Raw genomic sequence first — 16,989 nt, 5'->3', positions numbered from 1 at the left:
CCAGTCCAATGCGGTTCACTGCCACCAGTCCCTGACAGGTGTCCATAGTATAAAGTAAAAAATGGCCTTCTTGGATTCTGAAAATAACCCAATGTGCAAAGCTGAACTTACAGTTGTATGTGTCCTTGCAGCTTCGGTTCTGGTGTGTGAAAATGTGACACAGGTCCAAGGGGAGCACAGGCATAAACAACAGATTGTAGAGAAGGACCCAGGCGAGTTGTCAGGGAAACAAACATTTTGAAGCAAGTAAAAATCAATGTACATCCAAAGCTCCTTTACCTTGTTACACAGATCCTGAGACCTTTGTACTGTTGACAAAATGCTTACACTCATCCTTCTCAGACATTTGCAATTCAGTTTTACCCTCCCCAGTAAACTCCATTGCAGTTTACACTTTTGTTTTTTTTTGTGGCCAACTCACATCTTACCATTGTGACCAGAACTGTAGAATTGGTTTCTCATTATATGGTGGAAGGAATAAACCAAACATACAATAGTCACTACACGAGCCAACATCTGTTTTTTTTTGTGGCCAACTCACTGAACCACGTAAGTAACGTATAAGTTCTATTATTGGTGTTTTTATCACATTTATTATTTTTTTTAACTAAAAGCTACATAGGTAATATTTCCTTTTAGCAACTCTGCCCTCTGCAGGTTCATTTATGATTGATTTTGCATCATCCTCAACATGAATATGAATTAGCTGCTTATGTCACTGATTTCAAACATAAAGCTAAATGGTATGAGATGAATTTCCTGGGAGCATCAGCTTTGTTTCTGAAAGATAGAATCATATAGTTAAAATGAATTCTTTATACAGTAAAGTTAATTATTTTAAACACTTTCTGGTCTAGTTTAAAAAAATCATTTTGTGTAAATATTGTTTATTTTGAAAATACTGATTTCTGTTGGTATTCATATGTTTGACCTCCTGAGTTCTTATTTAAACACCTAAATATTAACAAGTGTTGTTTCTTTTCACAAACTGAAATCAAAGACTTGATTCCGAATGTAGCATTGAAAATTAAATACAGCGAATTAACATTTAAATACAAGGGGACTCCATATAAGTTTCACAGATTTGCTCTGACTCTTTAGAAAATAACATTTTGTATAATACAAGGTGACAGAACATATTTGATGACACATCCTGTCCTTCCTTTGGTTTGGAAGCCTTCAATGTAAATTTCATTTTGACTTGCGTTGATTCACCCTTTTGAGTTAACTTGCCTGGCATTTGCACATAATCTCATTTGCAGAAAAATTATAGAGGGAAAAGAGGAAGTAGAATATTAAACAAAAACAGCCACAAACACATTCATGCCTTTCCAGGAAGTGATCAAATATAGGGCTTGATTTTTTTTCTTTTTTTTTTGTGTTTTTTGTTTTTTTTTTTTTTGTTTGTTTGTTTTGTTGTTTTTTTTTTCATATATATATATAAGGGTACATCAACTCATTTAAAAAAACGGAAACAACACTCTCCCCCATTTTCATGCCTTTGATCTTTTCTTCTTAGCACTCTGTAGTGGTCACTGTCAAGTGACTAGCACACCTTTGGGTCTGGAGTGTATTCTGACGAGCAGTGAATTAAATGTTAAGACAGCTAGACCCATCCCCACCCCTTCGCAGAGTTTACACATCATGCCGCCATTAGAAGGGTAGAGGTGGGGAATGAGGCGGGACAAGGAAGAGATTCAGGGCTCTGATTGGTGCGGCCCTCCTATGAACAAGGGTTCTTCTTATCTTTTTTTTCCCCAAATGGCAATGCTGGCGTTGGTTGCACTGCTCGCTGAAGGACGATGTGGCCCTGTTGATCCTAGGCAGAACCCGAGAGAGGATACGGTGCTCCTTGTCCCATCGGATAGATTTGTCCAAGCACCCCAAGGAAATGTTAAAAGCAAAATAAAATCCAGAAGAGAAACTAAAAACCCATTCTAAAACTAAACTAATGAAGCAAAAAAGGGTTTTCTATCTATACATCAGTCTCTTCTTTAAAAAAATGTAAATATACAAATTCCAATGACATATAAAACAAAGCCAAAAAATGTAATGGCAAGAGACATGGTAAAACAGGAAGACACTGATGCTACAAAGAAATTGCAAAAAACATATGTACAAGACCCTGTTTTTCCTCGTGTTCTAGAGATTGTGATGCATGTTTTTAACAGCAGCAGTCGAGGATTTAGTTCCAGGCACTGGACTGCGGACTTCACTCAAGTGCCAAGGGACGGGGTGTCCCTTGCTTCTCTGTCACCAAATCACGCTGGATATACTGGTCTCCCTTGGCAGCAGCGGCAGGATGGCACTGTTTGTGTGGGCCTCATCTGGATTCTGCTCCCTGCTCGATTTTGTCTGTGGCCGCTGCCCGTTGATGAGTGTCATAGGGATGTTACAGTAGGTATGCTGATTTCCTATGGAGGTAAGAGGCAGGGTGCCGGTAGGAGGTACGTCGTACTCATAGCTTCGGTAGTAGTGTTTCTGACGCATTTGTGAATGGTACGTGTTGTGAAAAGTGGAACGCAGATCTGGATGGGCAGTGGCTAGAGCGGTGGAGGTGGCCGCGGCCATGGAAATGGCCGAGACAGTCTGCAGTTCCCCGAAAGGCCCTTGTTCGCTGACATCTAAAGCCTGCTCATGGGTAATGGGCTCTATCCTCTTAAAAGGCATTTCATATTGTAAACGTTTCCAGAACTTAGAGTTCAACTTGTTGCATTTCGGTCCATGCCATTTAATCACCGTCAGGAGCTTGATGGTATGCTTGAGGGCCTCCACCTCCTGGTAGTTCATAATTCCTCGTAGTTCACTGCATTCAATTAGTATCACTTTAATTTCTCCAGTCACAAGCATGTTTCGAAGTCTGGTCTCCAGTTCAAAGATACTCCAGCCTCTTCTAACTACATAATTTGGGGTCATGACGATAATCAGTCGCTTGCTTTGATCTACACATCTTGCCACATCTTCGATGTATGCTACAAAAGAGAAAAGGGTTTGTCAGAATGAGTAAATTGAACATTTGGTCCAGAAAGCCCTGGTAGAATCTGTTTCATACATTAAGAGTTGTTTGTTGAGTAATGTCTTGAGAAGATGAAAATAGCCAAAGATGACTTTGAATAGAGTTTGTGCTCTGCTTTTCTCAATGTTAGAAATATTGTTCCCAGGTACAAATCTTTCATTTGATTTCTTTAAGTGTCAAAGCTCATAAAATCAGCTGCCTTATAGAATGATGAAAGTAGCTCCTCAGAGGTATCAAAAATTAAATTTTGTATGAACACATAAAAACATTTCCTTTTTGAGAAACTAACACATACAATTTTAAAATAATCAAAAATTAAAATAAAAGATGTTCTGTGTATAAAAAGTGATGACTACACAAACACACACAAGAATATGCATACTATCAAATGAAAACGTTAACTTACTTCCAGTTGGAATTAAATCTCTATCTGGTATAAACAACTTATACCCATAATGCTTTTCAAGCATATCAGGTAGGATTTCAAGGGCAAAACGTTCTTCTTCCCCAGTCTCTTGATTCCACTGGTCTGGATCCACTTTGGTGTATGATAAATATGCATCATAGTCTTTATTGTCTGTCAAAAACATTACAGAGTTAAGTTGAAGTCACTACTCTACAAAGAAAACAATAGGACATGAAAACATTCCCTTTCTTTCATAAATAAGCCCAAATACCCTATTTCTCAGAGATCAAAGAAAGAACTCCTCATTAATTTTCATTAAGAGCTCAAAAAAAAAAAAATGCCAAATATCCTGGAACTAATTAGTAGGTATAAGGAGACACATTTTGATTTTTTTTGTTATTGTTGTTGTGAAGACAGGAGAAAAATCAATGAAAAGAGAAAAGAATTGTTAACTTTCAACATTTTCTATGCACAAATCATAGAGAATATTCATTGCTTATAAAAGCTACATATTTGGGTAATATGCTCTTATTCTAAATAATCTCAAATTCACCTACTGCTTCCTTTGGTCATTTTTTTACCCTGTTGAAAAAATAGAGAGAAAAATATACCGGACTTAATTGTGGCAGAATGATTTTTAGATTGTGCTTACTGTGCTGATTTTCTACTGGGGAGAAAATAAAATCAAATTTGGAAGCATTATATTTTTTTTACTAGGAGCTGGTTCTTGATGTTGGTACTGAGAACATTATTAAACTGAATGATTATAGAAAAACATTTTTTTTCCTGGTCACCATTTATCTTATACCTAAAATACTGCCAAATTTTTCTTGATCTTAATTTTTTTTTTAAATATAAACATGCCTAATTTTGTATTTTTTTCTAAGAAAAATAAATCATTTATCCTCTTGCTAGTCTCTCATTTGTCAATGTTCTCTTTAGAATGTGACATCAGGATTTACAGTTCACCTCAATTCTAAATAATGTCAATGTGCCCAGTCTACCAATATCAATATCCTTAGCTCTCTATTGTGCTTTGCCGGTGATCATGAGTGTATTACTTGATTTTTAGATCAAGTTGAATTGAAATACTCATAAATTTTAGAATAAAATTAACTTTACATTTACCATAGAATTTAAAACTTTGAGGTATAAAACATCAAAGATAGAGGGACATCCTTTGCTCTTGCTCTGGGTGGTTTTAGGACACTTTCTGACTTCAGGAGCACTAAAGATCACTTTCTGAGATCCATAGGTGTGTGTTCATTCTAGTAGTCTGATAATTTTGAGTCATCTAGAAGTCGTGTTATGATTACAACTTGTCAAGGCAAACTCAGAAGACTGTTTGCTGCCCCTAAAGTTAACACAGGTATATACGAAGCCAACAATTCCATTATAGGATACTTGGAAGAAAACCTTTAGCTGTGGGAGATTAAAAAAATAATAATTGGGAGCCATCACGGGGCCCTAGACAGCCATATCATGCTGTCTCTCTGCAGCATAGACCTGAAAAACTAAGTAAAGCAGATACAATGTCAATCCTGGACCCCTAAGCATCAAATGAAGGGATAAAGAACTATATCAACCACCAAACTGAAGAAGAAACTGGTGGAAAACAGAGAATGAGCAGTGATATGGAATGGAGGTCCCCTGCCAACTAACATGGCACAGTTTTGCCATCTTGCAGAACAGCCAGCAACGACCCTGGACAGGGAGTATGGGAAGGCAACTTCACGGAGGTCCCAACAGGAGACAGAGTACCCAGTAACCAGAGAAATATGCTTTCCCACCCCTCACTCTTCTGCCCCATATGTCACCTCCCTCTGCTTCTGACCGACCCCCACGTCTGCCCCGCCCCTACCCACCAGTTACCACTGCACTACCCCCTTATTTTCCTCTCTTTTCTTTCTCCCTCCCACCTAGCCCCATGTGCTACCTCCCCCCCTTCCCAGTGGCCACCGCTGTGCCATTGCAGCTAGAGTGTCCCCAGAACTCAGGCCTGCCACTGCACTAGATCTGCACCTCTCCTCTCCTCCTGCCACGTGACTAGCTGCTGAATGGCGGGAAACGAGCCCATAACAATCCCCGTCCGACACCTCTTCCCATCTGGAAAGGGGCTGTGAATGCTCCCATACCGCTGGATCAATATTAGGAGGCAGACAGCGCTCGCCCAGTCTGCCCTCATCCACCTTGCTAAACCAGTGAACAGCAAAGCAGGCTCGCTCTTCCTGTTGCTGCACTGCCCACTCAGACAAGGTGGTGAGAGCTATCATCCCCACAGATGAGTAAGCAGCAAAGCACCCCTGGCCCACTTGCCCTGACATATCAAAACAAAACAAAAAAGCAGGATGAAAAAAACAAACAAAAATAATACCTTAATGTCTTGGAGACAGCAGACAATACCAAAACATTATTAAAAAAAAAAAAAAAAGCAGGACAAGATGGCTCCAGCAAGTGATCAAAACAAAAAATCAGATAACATTCCAGTAAAAAAAAAAAGGAAGTGGAACTACCTGATATGTAATTCAAAATTAAGAAAGAGATCAAGGAGACAGACAAAACTAAGTAAAAAATAGACAAAATCATGGAAAACATAGACAAAACCAATGAAAACATAGCCAAAATCAAGGAAAACACAGACAAAGCAATAGAAGAATTCAAGAAAATAATACAAGAACAAAATGTCAGAATAAATAAACAATTAGAAATCATACAAAAACAGCAACTAGAAATTCAAAAGATAAACAACAAAATTTCAGAAATGGACAACTCAATGGAAGATCTTAGGAGCAAATTTGAAACAATGAAAGACAGAAACAGTGAGATTGAAAACAAATTCTTGGATGCCACTTTATTTGAAAAATCAGATAAAAGAACAAAGAAAAATGAAGAAAACCTAAGAATTACGTGAAACACAATCAAAAGCAAAAATTTGCATGTGATTGAAGTTCCACAACAGGGGGAAAAAATGGAAAACACAGAGAAGATCGTTGAATATTTGCTGTCAGAAAACTTCCCAAATATCATGAAAGACAAAAAATTGACTATCTGGCCCCCATACACCCTTTTAGCTCAGTGATGAAGTTATCTCCGAGGTTCACCCTTCAGCCTGGGAGTGGACAGCCCTGTAAAACCAAATGGGACTAATGAGGTACAGTAGTCCAGTGACAAGGGCCAGAAGGCAGAAGAGGACAAGGAAGCTCGTGATAGGGAACCCAAGGTTGAGTAAGGATATTGTTGATGTGTTGTGAGATTGTTAACCATTGTCATAGGGCAACATATGTAGTAACTGTTAAATGAGAAACTATTTTGTTCTGTAAACCTTCAGCTTAAGTGAGAATAGCAGCACAATTGGAAGAGCGTAGTCAATGTCACTGAACTGTGCATGTAGAAATTTTTGAAATGGTGTATCTTTGGCTATGTGTATTTTCACCAAAAAAAAAAGGTTGAGAAGTTAGAGGGTTGACATGTTGTGGGGTTGTTAACCAATGTCATAAAACAATATGTGTACTACTGTTTCATGAGAAACTATTTGTTCTGTAAGCCTTCACCTGAAGTACAATAAAAAAAAAATTGACTATCCAAGAAGTTCAATGAACTCCACACAGTATAGACCTAAAAGAAAGTCACAAAGACATTATACCCACACTTGCCAAAACCAAAGACAAAGAAAGAATTCTGAGATCAGCTTGATAAAAACACAACGTCACATAAAAAGGGGAAAAATAAGACTAAGTTCTGATTAATTGGCAGAAGCTATGCAGGCAAGAAGGCAATGGGATGACATATATAAAACCTTGAAAGAAAAAAAAAACTGCCAACGAAGAATAATATATCCTGCAAAACTCTCTCTCAAATATGATAGTGAAATTAGGACATTTTCAGATAAACAGAAATTAAGGGAATTCATAAAAAGCAAACCAAACTTACAAAAAATATTAAAGGGAGTCCTTCAATTAGAGAACCAACAACATCAGACAACAACTTGTGACTAGGACACAGGACAGCATCAGCCAGATACCAACCTGGGTAAAGAGCTCTGAATAATAAAACAAAGCTAAAAGAGTTAAAACAGGGAACCAGAGACATCAATCTGTAAATGATGATGTCAAAACAATATAAGGAGGAATAAATGGTGTAGGTATAGAATTTTCAAATGGAGAGGAAGTCAAGGTGATATGAGGTAATAAAATACTGGTTCAAACTTAGGATGATAAGGGTAAATTTCAAGGTAACCACCAAGAAAGTTAACAAACCTACTCATCAAAATAAAAAAGAAGAAAAAATGTAAAGACACAGTAGACACAAAATCTATAATAACAAAAGAAAATCCACATACAAAAGGAACTCAGTATAGGAAAGTAAGAGGAATACAGAAAATGTCAGCAGCACACACACACAAAAAAAGCACAATGACATGACAGCAATAAACTCATACCTATTGATAATCACACTGAATGTAAATGGCTTACATGCACCCAGAAAGGGACAAAGAGTGGTACAATGGATTAAAAAAAAATGACCCATCAATCTGCTGTCTACAAGAGACACACCTTAGACACAAAGACATAAATATATTAAAAATAAAAGGAAGGAAAAATGTATCAAGCAAACAGTAACCAAAAAAGAGCAGGAGTGGCAATACTAATCTCAGATAAAATAGACTTTAAGGCAAAAATCAACCATAAAAGACAAGGAAGGACTTTATATAATGATTAAAGGGACAATCCACCAAGAATACATAACACTAATCAATACCTACACACCCAAGTACAGGGCTCCAAAATACATAAAACAAACTCTAACAGCATTGAAAAGAGAAATAGACAGTTCCACAATTATAGTAGGAGACTTCAACTCACCACTCTTGATAAAGGACAGAACATCTAGAAAGAAACTCAACAAAGATACAGAAGACCTAAAGGCCACAATGAACAAAACTGACCTCACAGACATGTATAGAACACTTCACCCATTCTTTTCCAACACACATGGTCCATTCTCCAGAACAGACCACATTTTAGGCCACAAAGCAACCCTCAATAAAATCCAAAACTTTGAAATAATACAAAGCATTCATTCTGATTACAATGCCTTAAATATAGAAATCAATACCAGGAAGATCAAGGAAAAAAAAATCAAATGCATGCAAACTGAATGACACCTTGCTTAAAAACAACTGAGTAATAGAAGAAATCAAAGAGGGAATGAAAAAAAATTCCTAGAATCAAATGAGAATTAAAACACATCAAACCAAAACCTTTTGAACACAGAAAAAGCAGTACACAGAGGGCAATTTATAGCAATACACACACACATCAAAAAAGAATGGGCCAAAATTAAAACGTTAGCCCTACAACTCAAACAAATAGAAAGAGAGCAGCAAAAGGAGCCCACAGGCACCAGAAGAAAGGAAATAATAAAGATTAGAGTAGAAATAAATAGAGAACAGAAAAACAATAGAAAGAATCAACAAGACCAAAAGTTGGTTCTTTGAAAAGATAAACAAAATCAACAAACCACTGGACAAACTGACAAAAGAAAAACAGGAGAGGAAACAAATAACCCAAATCAGAAATGAGATGGGGGACATTACAACAGACCTAACTGAAATAAAAAGGATCATAACAGAGTACTATGAAAAACTGTATTCCAACAAATTTGAGAATCTAGAGGAAATGGACAAATTTCTAGAAACACACTACCTGCCTAAACTAGTACAAACTGAGATAAAAATCTGAACAGACCCATAACAATGGAAGAGATCGAAGAGGTAATTAAAAAAAAAAAAAAAAAAAAAAAACTCCTCACAAAAAAAGCCCTGGCCCAGAGAGCTTCACTGGAGAATTCTACCAAACATTGAGAGAAGAGCTCACACCAATACTTCACTCAAACTACATCAGCACATAGAAAAGGAAGGAATACTCCTGAATTCATTCTATGAAGCCATCATAACCCTGAAACCAAAGTCAGGCAAAGACATCAAAAGAAAATTACAGATAAATATCCCTCATGAATATAGATTTAAAAATTATCAACAAAATTCTAGTCAATAGAATTCAGCATCATATCAAAAAAATAATTCACCATGACCAAGTGAGATTCATACCAGGTATACAAGGATGGTTAGAAAATCAATCAATGTAATCCACCAAATAAATAGAGCAAAAGAAAAAAATCACATGATGATCTCAATAGATGCAGAAGAGACACTTGATAAAGTCCAACACTCATTCCTGATAAAAACTCTCAATAAAATAGAAATAGAGGGGAAATTCCTCAACATAATAAAGGGCACCTATACAAAACAAATAGCCAACATCATTGTCCATGGAGAGAAGCTGAAAGCATGTCCCCTGAGAACGGGAACAAGGCAAGGATGCCCTTTATCACCACTCCTATTTAACACTGTGCTGAAAGTCCTAGATAGAGCAATAAGGCAAGAAAAATAAATAAAGGACATCCAAATTGGAAAGGAAGAAGTGAAATTATTCCTATTCACTGATGATATGATCCTATACATGGAGAACCCCAAAGATTCCACAAAAAAACTACTGCAACTAATAGATTTTGCAAAGTACCAGGATACAAGATTAACATGCAAATATCAATTGGATTCCTATACACTAACAAAGAGAACTTAGAAAATGAAATCAAGAAAACAATACCACTGATAACAGCCCCTAAAGAGATAAAGTACTTAGGAATAAATCTAACCAGGGACATAAAAGACCTATACAAAGAAAACTACAAAGCACTATTGTTAAGAAACCAAAAGAGACCTACATAAATGAAAACAACATACCATGGCCTTGAATAGAAAGACTCAACATTGTGAAAATGTCAATTCTACCCAAATCGATCTATAGACATAATGCAGTCTTGATCCAAATACTAGCAGCATTCTTTAATGGGATGGAAAAACTAATCACCAACTTTATATGGAAAGGAAAGAGGCCCCAGATAAGCAAAACATTATTGAAAAAAAGAAAGAAAGAACAAAGTAGGAGGCCTCACACTACCTGATCTCAGAACTTACTACACAGCCATGGTAGTCAAAACAGCGTGGTATTGGTACAACAACATACACACCAACCAGTGGAACAGAATCAAGAACCCAGACGTAAATCCATCCACTTATGGACAGTTGATCTTTGACAAAGGACCAAAGTCTATTAAATTGGGGAAAGACAGTTTCTGTAACAAATGGTGCTGGCAAAACTGGATGTCCATTTGTAAAAAAAAAAATGAAACAGGACCCATACCTCACACCATACACAAAAACAACTCAAAATAGATCAAAGATCTAAATATACAAACTAAAATGATAGAGATCATGGAAGAAAAACTAGAGACAATGCTAGGGGCCCAAATACAAGGCATAAAGAGAATACAAACCATAACTAACAATGCACAGACACCAGAAGAGAAACTAGATAACTGGGAGCTGCTAAAAGTTAAACACTTATGCTCATCAAAACACTTCACCAAAAGAGTAAAAAGAGAACCTACAGACTGGGAAAATAATTTTGGCTACAACATATCCAACAAGGGTCTAATCTCTAAAATCTATAGAATACGTCAACAACTCAACAACAAAAAGACAAATAGTCCCATTAAAAAAATGGGCAAATGATATGAACAGACACTTCACCGAAGGAGATATTCAGTTGGCTAATGGACACATGAGGAAATGCTCACTATCATTAACCATTAGAGAAATGCAAATCAAAACTACAATGAGATACCATCTCACCCTGACATTACTGGCAATAATAATAATAATAATTAAAAAAATGAAAATAACAAATGTTGGAGAGGTTAGGGGGTGATTGGAACTCTCATGCACTGCTGGTGGGAGTGTAAAATGGTACGACCACTATGGAAAATGATATGGTGCCTCCTTAAAAAGCTAGAAATAGAAATACCATAAAATCCAGCAATCACACTACTAGGAATATATCCTAGAGAAATAAGAGCCATCACACAAATAGACATATGCACACCCATGTTCATTGCAGCATTATTCACAATAGCAAAAAAATGGAAACAACCTAAGTGCCCATCAGCAGATGAATGGATAAACAAATTATGTACATATGCACAGCAGAATACTACACAACGATAAAGAACAACAATGAATCTGCAAAATATCTCACAACATGGATGAACCTGGAGGGCATTATGCTGAGTGAAATAAGTCAATAACGAAAGGACAAATATTGCATGAGACCACTGTTATAGAAACAAATAAAAGGTTTACACATAGAAAAAAAATTCTTTGATGGTTATGATGGAAGGGAGGGGTGGGGAGGGGAAATCACTAGATAGTGGACAAGTGGTAATTTTGGTGAAGGGAACGACAATACACAATATAGGGGAAATCAGCACAACTTGACAAAGGCAAAGTCATAGAAACTTCCTAGACACATCCAAAAACCCTGAAGGACAAAGTTATTGGGGCTGAGGGCTGGAGACCATGGTCTCAAGGGACTTCTAGGTCAATTGGCATAACACAGTTCCTACAGAAAATGTTCTACATCCTACTTTGGTGAGTAGTGTCTGAGGTCTTAAAAACTTGTGAGCAGCCATCTATGATACATCTATTGATCCCACCCTATCCAGAGCAAAAGAGAATGAAGAAAACCAAAGACACAAGGAAAATACTATTTCAAAGGACGAATGGACCACATGAACCACAGACTCCACCAGCCTGAGCCTAGAAGAATTAGATAGTGCCTGGCTACCACCACCAACCGCTCTGACAGGGACCACAATAGAGTGTCCCGGACAGAGCAGGAGAAAAATGTAGAACAAATTCAAACTCAAACACACACACACAAAGACCAGACTTACTGGTCTGACAGAGACTAGAGTAGCCCCTAAGACAATGGCCCCCGGACACCCTGCTAACTAAGAACTGAAGCCACCTCCGAAGTCCACCCTTCAGCCAAAGATTAGACAGGCCTATAAAACCAACAATAACACACGTGAGGAACATGCTTCTTAGTTCAATCAAGTATACGAGACCAGATGGGCAACACTTGCCCAAAAGCAAAGATGAGAAGGCAGAGAGAGACAGAAAAACTGGACAAATGGACACAAAGAGCCCAGGGTGGGAAAGGAAAGAGGAGGGGAGTGTTGACACATTGCAGGGATTGCAACCAATGTCACAAAACAATTTGCATATAAATTTTTGAATGAGAATCTAATTTGTGCTGTAAACTTTCACTTAAAGCACAATAAAATCTAATAATAAAGCAACATTATGGATTTAACTGTGTCCCTCAAAAAGATACGTTGAAGTCCTAACTCTCAGTACCTGTGAATGTGAACTTGTTTGGAAATAGGGTCTTTGATGATATTATCAGTTAACATGAGGTCATCCTGGGGTAGGGTCGATCTTAATCCAATATGAGTGGTGTCCTTGTAAACGAAGAGAAAAGGCATAGAGAGACAGAAGGAAGATGGCCTTGTGACCATGACTTTATGCTGCAGCTGCATGACAAGGAATGTCTGGAGCTCCACTGGGAAAGACAAGAAAGGATCTTCCCCTATAGCCTTCAGAGAGAACATAGCCCTGAAGATACCCTGAATTCAGACTACTATCTTCCAGAACCATGAGACAATAAATTTCTGTTCTTATAAGCCACCCACTTTCCCACTTTGTAGTATTTTGTCATGGCAGCCCTAGGGAACTAATATAAGCAGCTTACACACACACACACACACACACACAAAAAAAAAAAAAAAAGTTTAAAAAGTAGCAATTCTCCCCAAGAGCATCATATTTTGATATTTTCTTTATTCTTCATCCAAGATATAGTTGTACATATTATCAATAAACTCCAGTTTTTACAAAAACAGTAATTAAGTAATTATGGTTGCTATAGCAACGCTATGCCCATATCCCAACTGATAGTCTATAGCGGTACCATTCTGGTGATGTAAACACTTTAGTTAAGTAAGAAATAATAGAAAATAGTATACAATAAAACTATTATATAATATCAGCTAATATTTAATTAAAGTATTCATTTGTTAGGTATTCACATGTATTAGCTATGAGATATGAAGCTTCCTTTATTGGTCAGTAGCTTCCAGTCTGGTAGGAGATACAGACAAGTCAACAGTCCATCGCCAGGAGTAGTACAGGGGTCATGGGCCAAAGGAAGAACTCTTTAAATCAGACAGTGGCTTGTAGAATTATTTCACACATCTACTATATTCTTTCTGGGAAGTTGTTCTCTTTCAGTTTGCCACTACTACAAAATGTTCAAGCGCTCCCAATTCTAGGATGTGTAATGACAAGATCCTCATTCTTTGCCCTTTGTTTTCTCTAGATTTAAAAAAAATATTTAAAAACCGTATCAACATGGACACCAATAAGAATGGAGCACTTACGAATCTGAACAGATGTAAACAACTTGTCTACCTGTACTGATAAGTTTCAAGTGGAAATTACCTTTGCTTACACGCCACCGGATTCTTCTGCTTTCCCTAGTTCTTCCACGGACACCTCTCTTCCAACCCATAAATGCTATCATTTCTCAAGATTTTTTTTCCCATGGTCTGCTTCCAGCCTGCTTTCCCTTAAAATTCGCCTTTCCTCCCATGACATCAACAATCATTTCTGTGTAGATCCCTCCCTAATTAAGATTTCCAATCCTATTCTCTTTCTTCTGAACTATCAACAGTCCCCTACTCCCACCAGTCCCCTGAACCTCTAAACTGGATGTTCAGCATGTACCTCATGCTCAACATGCTCACACCATTAACAAGCTCCCCACCTCAAGCTGCTAGTTCACCTTTTTTTTTATTTTTATTTTAATAACACAACAATCACACTTTTTTAGTCTCCAAACTTGTCCCACTTATCCCTCTTCTTTACTAATAATCTCGTAGCCATTCTTTAGTAAAAACCTTTGGCTTCTGATTCCACAATATATTTTCTCAATCCCCTATCCTAGTTCAGGTCTGTTGTAATGATCTTCTACCAGATCTTCCCTTTCCAGTTCCTTCTATTTCTGGCTCATTCTACATAGTGTCTCCAAATTTGTCTTTCCAAACTTCACCACTGGTCACGTCATATGGGTGTCTCAAAAAATATCTGTGGCTACCCATTGTCTAAATAACCAGCAGCTAAATCTGTAGCATGCTTCCTTTGAAGTTGAGTCTAATTTCCTTTGGTTTGAAGTGATCTTGTTTCCCATGTATTATATTATTGTGTTCATGTCTTATCTTCTCTCTTAGACTACAAGATCCTTGCCTCAGATATGTGACTAGGGCTTAGTAGATGCTCAAAAAACCTGTTGATTAAATGAATAAGTGGCCTTTCATTTTGGCATAACATATCCTACAGCTGGTCTAGGAATTTTCTCAAGACACGGGTTATCGCCCAGGATAGATGGCTTTGGAGATGTAGACTCCACAAGGAATTAATAGGAGCTATGGGGTCAGAGTTTAGCAAGGCTCCTTTGGGAGAGTCTTGAACTATAGTTTCTCACTGTGACTCAAGAGAAGACCTTAGGGTCCTTGTAAACTCCTTTAGGATAGTGGTTCTCAAACTGGAGCATGAATGACAATCACCTGGAGTGTTTGTTAAAACAGACCGCTGGGCCCATCCCCAGAGTTTCTGATTCGGTTGGTCTGGGGAAGGTCCTAAGACTTTACATTTACAGCAAGTTCTCAGGAGATACTACTGCTGCTGGTCCAGAGAACACACTTAGAAGACCTCTGCTCTAGAACTGCAGTCAGCTGCCAGATAATTGACCAGAGAACCATGAAAACTGAACCTTGCAGCTTCAGCTTCATGATAAATGGTCCTGCTATTTACTTGGGCATATATTCTTGTTGACAGTTCAAAATAAAATAGCTGAAAATCCATATTTTCATCAAAAAAGGGATAGATCCTGCCTAGACTAACATATACAGTAACCACGCTGTTGTTAGTTGCCATTGAGTCGATTCCAACTCATGGCGACCTCATGTGTGCAGGGTAGAACTGCTCCATAGGGTTTTCAAAGCTGTGACCTTTCAAAAGCAGATTGCCATGACTGTCTTCTGAGGTCCCTCTGGGTGGATTTGAACTGCTAACCTTTCCACTAGTAGTCAAATGCCTAACCATTTGTGCCACCCACTGACTCCTTGCAGTAACCATATTAACCTTAAATGAACTTCTGGAACTGGTGCTATTGCTTCAGTCCGTTTTCTGTGTCTTTATATCAGCTGGATGAATTTATAGCATTTAAGGTAATATCGCCCAGATAAAAAGGAGTTGCTCACATGTAGATTATCCTGGTAGTAAATGCATCTAGAAAGCTCTTTATGAGCATCTGCAGCAGCATCCTCAAATCATTGAGGCTCTTGATTGATAGCTAATTCCTCTCTTCCCCCAGAGTCTACATCAGCACGGTAATGGGCTAGGCAATCATTTACCATCAGAAGCAAACTCCTGGTTTGAAAGCTGTCAGACTGCAAACACAATGCCAGATACCATATAAATTTAGCAGTGTTTTCTGATTCAAAATCAGATGGATTCTAAGGTCTCTTCGCTTTTTCCAATTGCCAGCTAAATTAAGTACTGTACAGGCATACCTCATTTTATTGCACTTTGCTTTATTGCACTTCACAGATATGGTGTTTTTTTTTTACAAATTGAAAGTTTGTGGCAACCCTGCATTGAGCAAGTCTATCACCATCATTTTTCCAACAGCATGTGCTCACTTCATGTTTCTGTGTCACATTTTGGTAATTCTCGCAATATTTCAAACTTATTATTATTGTAACTACTATGGTGATCTGTGACCAGTGATCTTTGATGTTACTATTATTGTTTCGGGGTGCCATGAACCGAGCCCATATGTGTGTGTTCTGACTTCTCCACCGAACATCTGTTCCCCCATCTCTCTCCCTCTCCTCAGGCCTCCCTATTCCCTGAGACATGACAATATCGAAATTAGGCCAATTAATAACCCTACAATGACCTCTAAGTGTTCAAGTGAAAGGAAGAATCGCAAGTCTCTCACTTTAAATCAAAAGCTAGAAATGATTAAACTTAGTGAGGAAGGCATGTCAAAAGCTGAGATAGGCCAAAAGCTAGGCCTCTTGCACCAAATAGTTAGTCAAGATGTGAATGCAAAGGAAAAGTTCTTTTTTTTTTTAATTTTATTTTATTGTATTTCTTTTTTTAATCTTTTTTTGTTTGTTCATTGTTGTAGTTTAAGTGAAAGTTTACATTTCAAGTTAGTCTCTTATACAAAAATTTATACATACATAGTTATGTGACCCTAATTGCTCTCCCTATACTGTGATAGCACACTCCTCCTTTCTACCCCTGATTTCCCATGTCCAGTCAACCAGCTCCTAACCCTCTCTGCCTTCTCATCTTACCTCCGGGCAGAAGCTGCCCATTTAGTCTCATGTATCTACTTGAGCTAAGAAGCACACTCTTAACGAGTATCATTTTATGTCCCACAGTCCAGTCCAATCTTTGTCTGAAGAGTTGGCCTCAGAAATTGTTTTAGTTTGGGGCTGATAGAGAATCCGGGGGCCATGCTTTCTGGGG

The 16,989-nt window shown here is 37.8% G+C and overlaps 1 protein-coding gene across 1 annotated transcript in view; it reads right to left on the bottom strand.

Annotated features, from left to right (window-relative positions):
- Positions 1–1,431: 1,431 nt before the first annotated feature.
- Positions 1,432–16,989, bottom strand: part of IL1RAPL1 (interleukin 1 receptor accessory protein like 1) — a 1,482,206-nt gene continuing 1,466,648 nt past the window's right edge. Inside the window, exons 10-11 of the mRNA XM_004389949.2 lie at positions 3,423–3,593; positions 1,432–2,972 (exon numbers count right to left, since the gene is read on the bottom strand). Coding sequence (XP_004390006.1) covers positions 2,254–2,972; positions 3,423–3,593 — 890 coding nt within the window. The 3' untranslated portion in view covers positions 1,432–2,253. The remainder of the gene's footprint in view (positions 2,973–3,422; positions 3,594–16,989) is intronic.

Source organism: Trichechus manatus, unplaced genomic scaffold (assembly GCF_000243295.1).
Source record: "Trichechus manatus latirostris isolate Lorelei unplaced genomic scaffold, TriManLat1.0 scaffold00269, whole genome shotgun sequence".
NCBI classification, from domain to species: Eukaryota; Metazoa; Chordata; class Mammalia; order Sirenia; family Trichechidae; genus Trichechus; species Trichechus manatus.
This window is presented reverse-complemented; position numbering and strand designations above follow the sequence as displayed.